We start from the raw sequence: 17,051 nt of genomic DNA, 5'->3' as shown, positions 1-17,051 counted from the left end.
TCTTTTCTTTTCTTTTCTTTTCTTTTCTTTTCTTTTCTTTTCTTTTCAAACTCTACCCCTGACATGGGGCTGAAACTCACAACAACCCTGCACATTAAGAGTCACGTACTCCACCAACTAAGCCAGTCAGGCACCCCTCATTGTGTTTTTGGTTTGCGTTAAATATGTGTCTGGTTTCTTCTGCTTAAGTTCATTATGAGATGAAATCTATTTTGGTAAGAGTGTTACCCAAGTTATTGTAGAAAACTTAGAAAATATGTAAAAGGTTGAAGGTGGAAAATTGAGGGGCACCTAGGTGGCTCAGTTGGTTAAGCATCTGACTCTTAGTCTCTTTCGGTTCAGGTCATGATCTCACAGTTCATGGGTTCGAGACCTGCATTGGACTCTGTGCTAACGGCTTGAAGCCTGCTTGGGATTCTGTCTCCCTCTCTCTCTGCCCCTCCCCTGCTCGCGCTCTCTTTCTCTCTCCCTCTCTCTTTCTCTGTCTCTCAAAAATAATAAATAAATAAACATTAAAAAAAAGAAAATTGAAAATGTATATAAGTTATTTGGTATATTACTCTCTTGCCTTTTTCCCCCTCTGGATGTGTTTTAACATAATTGATATCAAACTGTATATACACTTTTACATCATGTGATTTTCATTTCATATTGTATTATGATTAATTTGTCACAAAACTCCAGATCATTGTATGAAGGTATATGTTGACCTATTTTTGGATGTTTCTGATTGTTGTGATGAATAATTTTTACATAAATCTTTTACTTTTTTTTTTTTACAAGCAGAAAATGGTGATTATTCATAACATATGAATTCTTAGAATCAGTAAGAAAACTACAGTTACTTTTGATTATTTCTTTAGCATATACTCTGTGAAATTCCTGGGTCAATGCTTATTTATTTTGAAGATCCTTAAGTTACATTGTTACCTTATTTTATAAGGTTGTGCCATTAGCAGTGTGTAAGAATGTCTGTTGTACCCCACTGTTGCAAAATAGAAATCTTTAAGTTGATAAATAGAAAATAGCATTTTATTGTTTTAATTTTGATGTCTTCAATTACTAGTGAGGTAGGACAGCTTCATCTGTTCTTTAAAGTGGAAGTGTACCCATATGATAGCAACGTTTTTTATTTTTTTATTTTTTATTTTTTATTATTTTTTATTTTTTTAACATTTATTTATTTTTGAGACAGAGAGAGAGCATGAACAGGGGAGGGTCAGAGAAAGAGGGAAACACAGAATCTGAAACAGGCTGCAGGCTCTGAGATGTCAGCACAGAGCCCGATGCGGAGCTTGAACCCACGGACCGCGAGATCATGACCTGAGCCGAAGTCGGGTGCTTAACCAACTGAGCCACCCAGGAGCCCCTCAACGTTTTGATAACTTAGGGAGTTACCCTGTTTTGATTTCGCAGACTTCCCTTTGTTTTCTGTGTATTCACACGCTCTTCCATTTAGCCTTCCCCTTCTACCGTCAGATGACCAAGGCCTGAACCAACTAGAATTGGTCAGGTCAGACCAGGCTGAGGCTGGGAAGGTTCTAAATTGTACTTTGTTAGGGAAAACCTAGAGGCAGAATGAGTCCCTATGCTGGTTTTTATGCAATCTGATTTTCATGATGAGAGTTGAAAGAACTGGCAGAGGCCAGGATTGATTTGGAGACCATACCTGTCTGCCGCTCAGGAGTCAACCTGGCTTGACTTTCAGGCCTACACAGTGTTGGGTGTGGAGAAGTGACATGGCAGGCCCATGACTTGAAAACATCGTCAGCCAGCTAAGATATAATTGGGTTGATGGCATCCGGGTTTATGGCAATATGAACACATAATTTGTAGTGAAACTTGCTGGATCTGTTTTGAATGATACCTCTTGGTTACTACTAGTTGATGTTTCAGTTATCAAAATGCAGTAACAATAATACTTCAAAACAAGATTATTTGCAGAGTATTTTGGATAACTTTATAAAACTGACTGTTTAGTCAGAAACATTTCAGGGGGCGCCTGGGTGGCACAGTCGGTTAAGTGTCCGACTTTTGATTTCGGCTCAGGTCATGATCTCACGGTCTTGGTTTTGAGCCCCACATTGGGGTCTGCTGGCGGCACGGAGCCTGCTTGGGAGTCTCTCTCTTTCTCCCTCTCTCTGACCCCCCCCCCCACTGTCTCTGTCTCTCTGAAAATAAACTTAAAAAACAAAAATTAAAAACCTGAGATCTGTTTATCACCAGATACTAATATATTCAGAATCAAGAGGATGCATGCTTTGTCTCTTTGTGTATAATTACATACATACATACACACGCAGATTATTTAAGAAATATATGCATGTTTAGCTTCGGCATAATTCAAGGCTTGACCTTATGTGTTCCCTACTTCTTGTCTCTCTTACCCTGTTCCACCTCCAAGGGGGTACAGGGCACTTCACTTCCACCCCAAAGAGCAGTGCCACTCAACCAAGAATTTTGGCCCCTGGGCTGGTGAGCAGTGCCACGTGCTGAGTTTATAAGCCAAGCCTATGTTCCTCCTCTGCTTCTGTCCACTTGATCAGGAAGCTGATCCTGGGCTGTCTTTTTCTCTTCCTAGGGCTAAGCTTTCACCTCCTACCTGGCAAGCCAGGGTGGCTTAAAAGGGCCCTTGGTCGGTGTCTGTAGACGTAAACTCTTTTCCTGTCTCTTTGCGCCAATTTTCTTTGATGCTAGCCGCTGTCACTTTTTTCCTCCAGTGATAAGATCCAAAGATTGGTATGGGTTTGAGTTTAGGATTACGCTAGGCAGAAAACTGCTTTGAGGCTCCTTAGGTCTGTCTATTAGAGAAAAAAGAAATTCTCAGCATAGTACAGTCTGATTCACTGGGATTTGGGGCCAAAGCCATAACTACAAATAAGGTACATATCTGTGTTTTGCCAGCCCCATCTTCTGTGCAGAAGATTTGGGTTCCCTGGCCAAAATACCGGGGTGTGCTCTCGTAAGATCCCCTTAAGTTCCACCTGGTCGACCTGGTCGTTGTTACCAGCAAAATCATTTTAGAAAACATCAGAAATATGGAAACATATAAGGAAGAAAGGGATATAGATCACCTAAAATTTGCCATTCTGAGGCAATGACTGTTAATGTCTTGGTGTATATTTTGAAGGATAAAAGACAAAAAGGTCTTTAAAAATGTATCTTAAAAGTTTGAAATCATGTTCATATGTATGTAGTTTTGCATCTTCTTTTCACTTAATTGTGTTATATATTTCTCAATGATTTTAAAACTTTATAAAATTCCATTGTAGAAAAAAATAATTTCTTAGGTATTTTTTAAAGTTTTTTTAACGTTTATTCATTTTTGAGAAACAAAGGGCGTGAGTGGGGGAGGGGCAGAGAGAGAGGGAGACCCAGAATCTGAAGTAGGCTCTGGGCTCTGAGCTGTCAGCACAGAGCCTGATATGGGGCTGGAACCCATGAACCATGAGATCATGACCTGAACTGAAGTCAGACACTCAACCAACTGAGCCATCCAGGCACTCCTGTAGTTTCTTAGATATTTAGATGAATTTTCTAGTTTTTCTGTTTTGGCTTAAAAAAAATTAAGATATAATTAGTTTTATTAAATAATTCATGAATCAAGCAGGATCCCATCTAGCAAGTAGAGGGGGTTCCAAGATATCTGTTTCGACTTTTAACTGTTGAAGATTATTACACTCCCATATGATGATGGCCTTTTGGGTAAATTGGGACTAGATGTATGCTTTTTTTTTTTTTTTTTTTTACTGTATTGTTAGCCAAAATTTCCCCCTTCCTCTAAAAAACAAAAACAAAAACCCCACAAACTTTTTAAAAGGCTTTATTTTATTGTGGCTGGCAAGAATCTTAGAAATATGTTGGATAATGACAGACCAAAAAGAAGATACTCCTGAGTTACTTAAATTACTTGATTAGAGACATAAACACATTTTGGCGACCTGAGCTGACTTTAACCTTGGAGTTGGCTAGGCTTGGCCACTTGGGGTGTGCTGGAAAGGATGGACTGGATCGGAATTTATCGCCACCAGCAGAACAGCTTGAGCATTTTAAGGTGAAAGCACTCCCCTTTACACTTTTTGATGAGAGACAGATGTAGTTCTCCAGAGCCAGATTGTTGTCTCTCTATTGTTTGCTTTCTCTAGCATCCTGGGACACTCAGGCAGGACATAGTTCTTCACATGCTGCAACTTGATCTTCTGACATAGTCCAAATTCCTCCTTACCCCTCAAATAATAACATTTCAATTAGATAAGCTCCATTTTTATTTCTGGGTCATATTTCAGTCATAGGAAAAATGCAAATTACAACAAAACAAACACCGATTAACAAGGATTTATTTAAAAGCAAATAAACTCCCAGAAGCCTCAGTCTTGGTACAGCTGTAGTTCAGTTTCTAACATATGTTTTATGTCTGCATTGAGAAATGCCATACCGAATGACCAAGCCCTGTATGATCCTGAGTCATATAAGGAAAAAAATCATTTATTGAAGGATTATGGACAAAAATGCCTTAAGGCTGTTTTAATTAGAGGAGGTTGAAGAATGGTGTAACTTTGGACAAGTTATTTCACTTTTTCTGAGCCCAAGTTTTTTTGTTTGTAAATAATGGTAATAATACTTAACAAAATAGGGAATTTTGGGGGATTAATTTTATAAGAAATAACATCTATAAATAGTCTAATGCCTGATACTTTATAGGCACTCAATTATTAACTGCCATTACTCTTACTGTTTGTTTCATGTATTGTATTTGCTAGATATTGGGGAAATAATATTGAATAAGACCTTCTTGATCACTGTCTAGTGGTGGAGGCAGATGGATTATATGTTCTAGTGATACAAATACAGCATAGTGTAATAAGTGATATAATATAGTTATGACAAGAGCCTCCTGTAAATTTTAGTGCCTTTGGAAGTGAAACTTCAAGGCTTTTCCACTGTGACCATGTTCTTTCTGTCTTGGCTTCACATAGAAATAGAATTTTTAAAAAAAAATCACACTTCAAAAAAATTAGCAATGATCAGGTCCCACTGTAGATAATTAAATCAGTATCTCTGGGCTGCTCCCAGTTCGTTGTTTTGTTGTTGTTGTTTTTTTAATTTCCCTTGATGATTCTAATGTGCAGCCAGGGGTCAAGAGCCAGTGCTTTTCTTTCTCTTTGACATTTTCCAGGCTTCTATAGGATAATTCCTTTCTTTTTTCTTGACTTTTGCAGCTTAAATAATAGAAGCTGTGTAGAGTTTAAGAGTTTATAAAATGCTTTTATAAAACTTTTTTATGAAATACTTTTATAGAGTTTGTAAAATAAATCTCATTAAAGCTTCACAGTAATTCTTTTAGAAAAGTATTCTCACCCCCATTTTACAGAAAAGTTAGCTGAGGCTCAGAGAAACCACACATGAAGTAAAAGGTGGTGGAAAGAGGACTTGAACCCAGGTATTCAGAATCTAGTCTTTCTGTTTCTGTTGCATTTCTAGTGGAAACTTCCAGCCACTGTTTATACACTTGGGGGGGCTTCTCTTGCTGCTGTATTTTCTACCTTAGTATAGCGTTAGGATCTGTTGTGACACGTTTGCTCATTGTTCATCTGAATGAACCACTTGGGGTTCCATTTGTTTTTCTCCCTATCATCCCATCTCTAATACTCTTGACCCTACTTCACCTTACTTGTAATTTTTTGAAATGCAGTAACCATTTCTTAACATTCTTATTATAGCGTTTTTTTTTTTTTAAAGAGAAGATATATACCCTTTTCTAGTCTCTATTTCAGCAATGAGTCTCTGCCACCAAGTCTTTATGGTACATGTGAGTCTGTTTAATATCCAAATCTAATCTTTTAACAGTGCAGATATCTCTTGCTGTCCAAATCTGTTTAATTCCTGAGTCTGAATCATGAGAACTTGTATACAAGGAACAGCTATACTTAAGTCACCCTTGTTAGGCCCTTCTGTCTGGAACGATGAAGGAGCTCTGTACCCGAAATAACTCCCTTTCCCCTGTGGTCAAACATGGACACACAAACAGGCTGTGTGTGGCATTCTCTACTATTCTCATTGAGTTGTCTTTCCATCTTGGATGGAAGCTCCTTTCCTGTTGTTTCTTTTCTTTTTTGTCTCTGTCCTCTCCCACCCAGCTCCCCGCTCCATCCTACCAAGGAAGGAGAGTAAGGGAATGCATTTGAGGAATGGGAGTGGAGGGCATTCGAGTCATAGGGAAAGTATGTGTGAAAGTCTGGAGGCTTTACAGTCTCTTTCAGGGGTCTGTTGTTGCCACGGCTGGCTAATACTGGCTAATACTGAGGGCCTCTCGGCCTAACTTGGTTACGTGGAAAGACTTCCCCACCAGAGGTGAAGATAAGGAGCAAAGAATGGATTCAGGACACAGGGAACTCTGAGCATGGCTGCATTCTGTACCCTGGTATGGAACTCTGTTGTATGGGCACTCTCTATCACTGTTTTTCATGGGTCATGTCTGGTTTTGCAGTATTCATCCATTTGCACCAATTTCATCCCTTATGTTTTGGTTAATTATTCTTCATCAACTTAGTAGTTGTCCATAAAGTCAGATTCAAAAGATGGAACTTTTCTCAAGACAAGTGTTAGTCTGTTCTTTCCAGCACAGTCCAGAAACCAAATTTCACTTTTAGATGCCATCTCTGAACTCATCTGTTCACATCTCATCTTTCTCTTAACATGTAAGTACTGTTGTCCTCCCAAGTTCTTCTGCTTCTTACCCAGAATCACTGGAAATAAATTCTCCTTTTCTTCTGGCATAGAATCATGGAAGGTGGGTGATAATTTGGTTTGGTGAGTTTTGGCAAGCTACCTTTTCCCCGAAAGGGTAAACCCAGCTCCTGATCAAATCAATACCGCCATGTCCCTTCCCCATGCTTTGTTGTCTTCTTCCTGGGATCAGATAAAGTGTGTCTTGAACCAGTTTCTCTCTTTTCCCTGGAGCCCAGGATTCTGCTGCTTCTGTACTAGGGCTCTACAGAAAGAAAGAAAGAACCTCATGTCTGATTTTACCGTTCCAGGTAGAGAGATTTAATTCTTTTTCTTTCCTGGGCCATGCTTCCAGCTCCTTTTTTTTTTTTTTTTTTCTTTGTAAGGGGAAAAAAAGCTCTCTTAAGGTTTTATTAAAACCTTAAGGTTTTATTTGAAGGGTAAAGAGAAATTTTATGAAACTTGAAAGCTCTACAAATTTGTTTAACCTTTATTGTTTAGCAACTGGAAGTTAAGGATCACCCTAACTGAAAGGAAAATTGGAGTGATGGTCAAATTTATTCATAGTAGGATGTATAGGATTTAAACCAATAGGATAGTTAATGTTTTTCCAAATAAATACCATACCCCCATTCTATAAAGTAGACATAAATATGCAAGGTTGATTTTAAGAAGGCTCATATTTGGGGCACCTGGCTGACTCAGTCCATGGAGCATGCAACTCTTGATTTCAGGAGGCCCACGTTGGGTGTAGAGATTACTTAAAAATAAACATTAAAAAAAAAAGGCTCATATTTATTTTTCATAGAAGTGACAAATTTAAATTCTCAGATTGTAGCAATGTTCCTATTTATAGATGACCTATTCCAGCGATAATGAACTTTTTTTAAAACTGCAAAAACACAAAAGGATTGATTTTAGGACATAAATAAAAATAAACTAAGGTTTAATTATGCAAAAAATCATAAAAGGCAAACCAAAGCAATGTCAGATGAGACCCAAAGCAAAAATCAAATCGCTTGTTGGGACTCTGGGGGAAGAGCTTAGGTGAAGATTTGGGACACCAGGGGTGTCATCGATGGCCAACTCAGCTGCTTCGCTTTATATATAAATCAGGAATCAGTGGTTCTGTGACAAGCAGTGGTTTGTGGCGGAGCCAGAGATCCAGCCCAGGTTTCTTGATTCCCACTATTTTTCCTTTTTTTTAAAAAAATTTTTTAATGTTTATTTATTTTTGAGAGAGAGACAGAGCACAAGCAGGTGAGGGGCAGAGGGAGAGGGAGACACAGAATCCAAAGCAGGTTCTGGCTCTGATTGTCAGCACAGATCCAGATGCGGGGCTCAGACTCACAAACTTTGAGATTGTGACCTGAGCCAAAGTCGGATGCTTAACCTACTGAGTATAGGATTGCCCCCAGGTGCCCCTCCACTATTTTTCCTTCTTGGCTCCCACTTTTTTTTTTTTTTTTTTTTTCTGTAACACACACTAAAGGATGGTTATTAGATTATTCTGTTTTGTTTTGTCTTGGTAGGAAGTAAAATAAATAGTCCCTTGGGTCTCTGCAGTGGGAATAAGTCACCATTGTGAAGGAGGCAAAGGGGCAGAAAAAGGATCCTTTGGGTTAGTGTGTGTGTTCAGCGAGGTTCCCTGTAAAACAGTCTGTGATGTAGGGATTTAGGGTGAGGTTGACCCAGAGTAGTTTTTGCCCTAGTTACAGTGGTTGTGGAAGTCCTGTTGCCTGTGGAGTCGTGCCCAACAAAAATCTTGTTGAGCAGCCTCTGTACGGCACCTTATACACCGCGATTGACAGTTAAGCGCCAGATGAGCTGAGGTGATAGCGGCAGGAATCATAAATCAGTCTTAACTGTACATCATCCCTGCTCCGAAATGTGACGGACACTGTGCATGAGGTGTCTGCTGTGACACAAATGAAGAGCCTGATTTCAGTTCATTTGTTTCTTAGGATCATGCATATGCTGAGAAATCCCTCACCCCCACTGGAGGTAAATACGGGAGAGGGTTCCCAGGCCAGACACTTGCTATGCTTCAGGCAGTTTGTGTGCCCAGCAACATGCCATGACATTTGTCATTAACCTTGCCACACCTGAGACTTCCTCTTGGCAGTTGTCCTTTGCTTCTTCCAAAAAGGAACAACACAACAAACAGAAACAAAGGTTCCCTGCTTTGCTGTCTATAACTTCTCAATCCGTAACCATCGTTACCTCCTCCCCTTCTGTGTCTCCCACCTCCTGTTAAAGGCGCTTCTCTACTTCTTTTCTGAATCCCACCTTCGCCTCTCACTGGAGAATCCTCTTTCTGCTGTGTCTCCCTTCTGTTAGCTCCTTCTCTCAGTGCGTTAAGTCCCTCTGCCCTGTAAGCCCCTCAACGGGCAGAGCATCTTTCCTCTTCCCTTTTATAACCGAGCCTCTCGCATATGAAGGGTGGTCTTCTTGCAGTCATTCAGTTTCCTTACCTTTTCTTCCCTCCCACCCTCTCTGGTCAGTATTCTGCATCACTGAAATTGCAGTCAGCCTCTTAACTTGCCCTTCCCAGGGACCATGTCAGTGCCCTGCTTGGCTTGCCTGCGGTAGTTTACATCACTGCCTCCGTCTCTGGTTCTCCTGGCCACTCTTATCTTCCTTGGCTTCTGTATTGTGACTTGTCCCTTCTGTGCTAGCATTCTTCAAGATCCTAGTTGCCTCCTTTTCTGCTTTTTTTCCCTCCATGTTCATACGGAAGGTGAATGCCTCTCCGATTTAACTTGGCAGCTCAGTTCTCTTTCCTGAGCACCAGACTTCACCTCACCGGCGATCATTTAGGTACCTCAGATTCACCATATATGAAGCTCTGCTGTCCCCCATCTCTTCCTCTGTTCCTGATCTCATTGTCTACCTAGACTAGAAACTAAAAACCTTGGTGTTGTCCATCATTTCTTCTTCGTGTCCATTAATAATAGTATCACCAGTCACTTGTTTCTCTTCCATCCTGAGTTGGCCACACCATCAACAGTGCTGCTGGTGCTAATGTTTTTTGTTTGTTAGCTTGTTTGTTTTTGGCCTATTTTTCTTTACTGTGAAATCCTCTCTTCTATAGCTCACATTCTCCTACTGTGCACACCAATGGCTCCAGCTTTGGTTCTCCTAAATGAGTGCATAAGGCCACAAGCCAGACTATTTCAAGATGAGGTAAGGTGTCAGGTATAAAATGCTATGGGAAGATTGAGGAAGGTGAAGACCAAGAAAGGAAATACTGAATTTGACGATTCAGGTGGCATCTGACCATGGGGGAAGCACTGTAGTATAGTAAAGACTTCCCACACCCATTTCTCCTTTTGTGTACCTTTTTCCGAGGTAGCATTCAAGTGGCATCTTTCTAGTCACTGAAACCTTGTTTATTGTCAGGGTTCTTCCTCTCCTTTGCTGCCTTTGGCCAGTTAGTAAATTTTGCCAATTGACACCTCAGTATTCCCTCTCATTCATGTCCCTTTGATTTTTTCCTCCTTTAGTTTGAATCTTTGTAAATCATCATTTTGTTACCATTCACATCTAACTGATCATCAGGGTGTGATGGTTCTTCCTCATTATCAAGTTGTAAGTCTGTCCCTTGTTTTCTTTTCTTTTTTAAAATAGTTTATTTTTAAGTAATCTCCACACCCAGTGTGGGACTCAAACCCACAACCCCTAGATCAAGGGTTGCACTCTCCACCAACTGAGCCAACCAGGCACCGCCCCCCACCCCGCCCATAATCATCTTAATTGGAAAATGCGGTAGACAGTTTCAGTTCTTTGTCCTACTCTATCACTCTTAACGCTGTTGATCACTCTCTCCTTCATAACCCTTTTCTCTTGACTCTTGTGACTATTCTCCTGATTTTCTTGCCATATCTTTGGTGGCCTTCTCTTGGTCTCCTTTGAGGGCCCCCAAATATAGTGTCCTCTGGATTATTCTGTCTTCTGGCTTGATCTCTCATGACTATGTCTGGGCAGTCTCAGCTGTACTCATGATTTCAACTACCCCCCCCCCCCCATCTGTTGACTTCCAAATTTTTGTCCTTAGCACACACTCTTCCACCAGGCCCCAGATCTGTAGTTTTCAGTTGTTTACCAGGTACTTCTACTTGGAGGTTCCACAGAACTTTAAATGCAGTCCTCTTCCCCAGACTTCTTTTTTCATTTTATCCTGATGAGGGGTACCATCGGTTACCCATATTCAGAGAAGACACCTTGGTGACTTTAATGCCTCCTTTCTCACTCTCCCCATTCATTAGGTCACAAATCCTATGGAGTCTACTGCCTAAATTCCTAAATCTCTCAAGTCTGCCTTCACATTTCTGTTCTCACTGCCTTAGCTTGGACCCTCATTATTTCTTGCCTCATCAGCTCATTTGTCTTCTAACTGCCCTCCCTTTGTGCGGTTGTGTCCCCTTCTTCCTCCATACTTCCAAATCCCATACTCAGAGCTGAAAGTTGAGTGCTTATTACCTCACACACAAAATATCGTGCATGCGTTCTCACTAACCATCACACTAAACCATTATTCTCCCTTTTACTTTGGAAGAGAGATCCAGGCTTCACAAATACAAGTGGTGGGGCAGAAATTTGAACCCAGGTTCTTTGCTCCAGAGCCATGATCTTAATTAACCAGTTCACCGAGAACCTTTCACCAGCCCCCATGCCCCCACCCCCGCTCCTTTCCATATTCTAGTGTTCGGAAGCAAGTCACTACTCAAGGTAGGAGGTTAAGGTCCAACTCCTAGAGGGGGAAGTACTGACATTAATTATTTGGAATTCTATAAAGAAGATTTATCTAGTCCCCTTACTTATTTATTCACTCAGTCATTTATATTTTGTAGATGTGTTTATTTTATCCTTTGGTTTATGATTCAATGCTGTGTTACTTATTTGACCAGTTCTTGTTTTTAAATGTTCAAGTTATTACCATTTTTTTTGCTATTATAAAGCCTGACGAATAAATATTTTCTTAGAAGTCTTGGCATGCTGTTTTCATGGTTTCCTTTAGATCTATTTCTCAAAGTAGGATTGTTGGGTAGGTGCATTTAAGTTTTCTGTACATGTTTCTGGGGGTGGGGTTTTTACATTAAGCATCTGTTTTTATATTGCTGTCTTTCTAGGAAGTACTCTGTAACACCCTTGAGATCTTGCATCCTTCTTTGGGATTATAAATAGTTCATCTTTAAACCCATGAATTCACGACTATTCATGCTGATTTATTTACCTGTGTAGAGTATTGTGTCAAAGAACGCACTGCAATATCGGGGAAATTCCCAGCATGATGCCCAGGAGTTTCTGCTGTGGCTTTTGGACCGAGTTCATGAGGACCTCAATCATGCTGTGAAGCAGAGCGGCCAGCCTCCTCTGAAGGTGAGGGTGCGCACCCTGCTGGGGCAGCCAGGGAGCAGTGAGCAGGGTAACCTCCACTGAGGAGTTGTTGCAGTTTGCATTTAGTTAATGTAGCGAAATAGACTAAGCTCCAGGTGAGTATAAAATTCAGGGATACTTAGAGGATTTTCCCCACGTTTATTGCTGTGCTGGCAGCATAAGATACGAGAGATGCCGTCTCTAAGGAACTTAGAGTCTAATGAGAGGGGACATAATTGCATGTATGACTAGCTTTAGACTACAGCCGAGTGATTCCAGTTCACTAAGCTGTTTTTAAAGCAGGAATTTGCTTTCTTTTCCAATGACACACATACCCTTATAGATCACTGAGATGAATACATAGGTGAAAAGGAAATGGGTGGATGTCTTTGCTGTTTCGGTTGGGTTTGGGTATAGAAACTGAACCTCTAGAATAACATTCTTATTAAGACACAGTGATACATTCTCAATTTTTATGATGCAGCCTTAATATGATGGAAAACTGATTTATATACTAGAAATAGTTAAGACCAAAGAGTTGCTTTTCTCTTGCCACCTTTAAAGTTTTTGTTAATTCTGCTCTGTGCCTCAAAATTTCAGTCTATGGTTCTGGTAAGGCGTCAAGATATTCTGATTCAGGGTCCTTCTGTGCCTGCACACTCTGTACTAACATATGACCATGTGCTTGTGGCTGGCTCTCCCACCAGACTGAGACATACTCAAGGTCAGGCACTGTGTCTTATTTATCTTTGTGTCCTAATGGCCTTGCAGGGCTCTCTGCACGTGGCAGCAGGTGTTCGGTGACTCTTTGTCAGGTGGATGGACGTGAAAAGGCTAACTAAGTATATGCAGTAGAGGGACTGGGCACCAAAGCGAGTGGTGCGGTCGGCAGGGGCTGTAGCTTGAGGGCACAGTGGTTGGGGTTATTTCCTGCAAGAGGCTGCAGGGAGACCTTGAGAGTTGGAGATTGAAGCACCCTGCAAAAGGACTGCCCAGCTGCTGGGTGGGGCGGAGAGACTGGCACAGGCACGGTGTGTGGGAGAGCCTGTGGGGAGAGGAGTCCTCGTGACCCCCGTCCTGGCAGCTGCGTTCCAGTGCCTTTAGCACATGCTTTTCACTGGCACCTCTGCACAGCTTGTAAAGGAAGTGAAGGCCATTTGTGACAGTTTCACGTTCACCTTCAATCAAGAGTTGGTACTTCTAATCTGTGAAATTGTACTTTCCCTTTTTTTAGCCACCGTCAGAGACTGATATGATGCCCGAGGGACCATCTTTTCCTGTCTGTAGCACTTTTGTACAAGAACTTTTTCAAGCCCAGTACAGGTATGGGCATATCAAATTGTCTCTTATATGGTCTGCTCAACATAGCTATAGATGCTCTTACTGTGTGTGTCTTTCATTTTTGTTTTTGAAGATCTTCTTTGACATGTCCTCATTGTCAGAAGCAGAGCAACACTTTTGACCCTTTCCTCTGCATTTCTTTGCCAATTCCTCTACCCCACACAAGGTAAGAAGAACAGATTTAATAAAATTAAGACTGTTCATTCCTGTCCAGCTCCTGTTAGGTGTTCTTACCTATTTAGAAAAAAAATGGGATTAGTGATAAATTGAATACAGGCATTGTTAAAACCCTACAGAAATTTATAAATCTCTGTCTGAGTTTACAGGGTGAACAGGTACATGGGGCCAGCAAGTCGTTTCAGTCCCTGTGGTTGTAGTCTGTTCAGTTGCTCATCCATTGATAGTGTGGGGGAGGAGGAGAGTTGTTGAGTGCCTTCTAGATTTTCTAGAGACTTTCTATTGCACTTTTAATTAGTTGCTTTATTTGAACAGTTTTTCATAATTTCTGGGAATTATGCTGTTGTGAAGAACATACAAAGCACAGGATCAAGTGTTGATATATTTTGTTCAACTGCCTTTTCCAAAGATGTGTTGATTATTGTTTTCTGGTCCTACTGAAGTCCAAATGAGATTTTTCCCTTTCAGTTCTGTGTTTGTTTCTTCATTTTGCTTCTATATTTAAGTTGAAATAAGTGACTAATAAGAAGATCTGGCTTTGATCTGTACAGGCCTCTCTATGTTACCGTAGTGTATCAGGGGAAGTGTTCTCACTGCATGAGGATTGGTGTTGCCGTGCCTCTGTCTGGGACTGTCGCCAGGCTTCGGGAAGCAGTGTCTATGGAAACAAAGATCCCTACTGATCAGGTAATAAGTGTGCTAAGGCCGATTACACATGAGTCATAAAAGTGTTGCTTTCTGTTCTCCTGGAATTTTTTAACAATCCTCTGCCAAGCATGGTTAGAGAGAAATGTAAAACCAGTTGTGTGTGTGTGTTGAGGGGAAAAAAAAATTAAGACCCAAAGGAGGAAAATGTACATCAAAACTTTTTGTGCTTCATTTAATCGTAATATATTTTTAGAAGGAAAGTTGTGACCTTACACCAGGACCTTCTTTTAGCTTTGTTTATAAAGTATAATTATGCATTCTCTCTTAAACCATTCTTAGGGAAGCTTATGCAGGCAATAGGAAGAGCATTGCTGTGGTTGTTGAAGGTCAGAGAGGCTTAGAAAACTTGACTGGTGGTTCTTGAAAACCCCTTTCCATTGTGGTGGCAAGAGTGGATATCTTCTTGCTGGTATAGTACATATAGATGTTCAGTATGGTTCACTTTCTGCTTAAAGCTGGGCCAGTGTCTCGTCCTTTGTTTAGATGAGAGAAAGGAACATTGTGCTCCCTCTGCCTTCTTTTTTTGGGTAAATTTTTGATAAGTAGTTATATTTAAATTGACCCCAGATACTTTGGCCTGTTTGTGACTTGACATTTTTGCATACAGTTTTTACTCAGTTCACTATTATGACTTTATTTGGAAAAACATTTTCTATTTTAGATTTACTAAGAAAGATGATTCTGTGGTAGAATAACTTCTCCCTAGATAGCTTCTGGAAGCTGCTGTGTAATCACTTGATTACTAAAGGTATTTTGTACTTTGGCCTCATGTGGCTTCATTTGGGAAGTTACCACAGTAAAACAAATACAACCAGCAGTGGGGCCCTAATGTAGTAAGTATCTCATATTTTCATAGGCCAAGTACTGGCATGTTGATAAAATGTTCATATTCTTCCTTACTGTGAAGTCCTTGTTGATTCTTTTTTTCCCCTTCAGAATGAGGGGAAAGACAGAATGAGGGAGGGAGGCTTAGATGTGTTTCCAGGGTAAATCTGGTTGTATCTGTAAAGCCTCCAGTGGCATCTGGCTCTTTTTGCATGTGGTTTAAATGGGTGATGTAATTACAAGTTTGTTTTTGACCTTAGCTTGCTGGAGAAAGTAAATTATACTTGTATGTTCACCTGCAGAAAAACAATGTGGTCATTAAAATCATTAGAAGAAAAATGTGCCAGGGATATTTTTCTTGGACTGTTTGTGGAATATGCCACCAGCCTGTTTCACCTCACAGACTTGTGGTATGTTTGCATTAGTAGAGGGGGTTTTAGGGGTCCATTTTCCACCCCCTCATTTGAAGGAGGCCCAGAGAAACCATGTGACTTGTTCAAGGTCATAGGGCTGGTTGGTGGCAGGCTGGGACTGGAACCTCTTTAGGCCCCATCCAGTGCTTTTTCGCTAGACGGTGCTACTGAGCGTGTAATGAGCATCTAAATGTTTGCATTGTTTTTTTTCCCCCCATCTTTTGTTTTTTTGTTTCATTGTGAAATATTCAACCATTTCAGAAGCATAACTTAGAAGTATCTTGTCCTAATAAGTACCTTAGAACTAAGACTTACTAACTTTAATACTGTGTTGTATATTCACTCTTATTTTTTTCTATATATATATTACATTTATTATTTTATAAAAATGGAATTGCTTACACACATTACTCTTTATGTTGTTTCTTATTTACTCAGATCATTCTTTGTAATCGCTTTATAATTACAGTAGGACTATAATACATTTAACTAGTTCCTATTGTTGGACATTTGGGTTGATTTCTTTTTTTTTTTTTTTCTAATACACAATCCATGGTTATATGGCATTTCTTAACTTGAAATGAAAAAAGTTAATGAGGTAGGAGAAAGTCTCAGAATCAGATGTGGACTGGGTCTTCGCTGCGAGACTTAATGGTCGGGTACTCTGTCAAGTTTCCCACCTGTCTTCAGTGTCTTCCCCTTGTGAAACAGGAGGATTAGTTTTTATAATTTCCTGGGTTTCTTCACGGAAACTTAGAGGAACTCTGGATTCAGTGCCATAGCGTTCTGAAATCAGAGTATATTGTTTGTTACACATTTACAGAAGATACTGTGCTTCTTAGATTTCCTTACTGAAGGCAGATAGTGTGGGCTCTGTGACATGTCTCAGAGCCCTCTCACATCACCACAAATCCTGACAGGCTGCAGAAGTTCATGGTAGAATTGGGAGATCAATTCGTATTGACTTTCCAGTTGTCCAACTGTTTACATTTTTCCCGTTTTTAGATTGTGTTAACGGAAATGTACTATGATGGGTTCCATCGTTCCTTTTGTGACACAGACGACCTGGAAACAGTCCATGAAAGCGACTGCATTTTTGCCTTTGAGACTCCAGAAATATTTAGGCCTGAAGGAATTCTCAGTCAAAGAGGTAAATGAGCATCTGTTTCCACAGGGGTTTGCAGGTTTCACAACTGTATATACCCTTTTGAGATGTCTATTATGTGATGGCATAATTTTTTTTAACTGTGGTAAAAATACACATAATGCTTGTTTTTAGGATGGCATAAATTTTATGGTAACATGTTTCTCTGGAAGAAGGCAGTTCTCACTATTTCTTATCTAACCTTTCCTCTCCACAATTGGAGGCTCAGAACTGACTAAATCCTCCCTGAAGTGATTCTTAAGTATCTTATGACAGCATTTGGGAAGGTGTATTATGCCATAGCTGCCATCTTTTTTTTTGTTGTTTTTTTGGCATTT

General features: G+C 40.3%; 1 protein-coding gene across 1 annotated transcript in view; it reads left to right on the top strand.

Annotated features, from left to right (window-relative positions):
• Positions 1-17,051, top strand: part of USP31 (ubiquitin specific peptidase 31) — a 69,223-nt gene that overhangs the window by 14,625 nt on the left and 37,547 nt on the right. Inside the window, exons 3-7 of the mRNA XM_049639370.1 lie at positions 11,971-12,108; positions 13,340-13,428; positions 13,520-13,612; positions 14,175-14,310; positions 16,575-16,719. Coding sequence (XP_049495327.1) covers positions 11,971-12,108; positions 13,340-13,428; positions 13,520-13,612; positions 14,175-14,310; positions 16,575-16,719 — 601 coding nt within the window. The remainder of the gene's footprint in view (positions 1-11,970; positions 12,109-13,339; positions 13,429-13,519; positions 13,613-14,174; positions 14,311-16,574; positions 16,720-17,051) is intronic.

The sequence above is a fragment of the Panthera uncia genome, chromosome E3 (genome assembly GCF_023721935.1).
Source record: "Panthera uncia isolate 11264 chromosome E3, Puncia_PCG_1.0, whole genome shotgun sequence".
NCBI lineage: Eukaryota > Metazoa > Chordata > Mammalia > Carnivora > Felidae > Panthera > Panthera uncia.
This window is presented reverse-complemented; position numbering and strand designations above follow the sequence as displayed.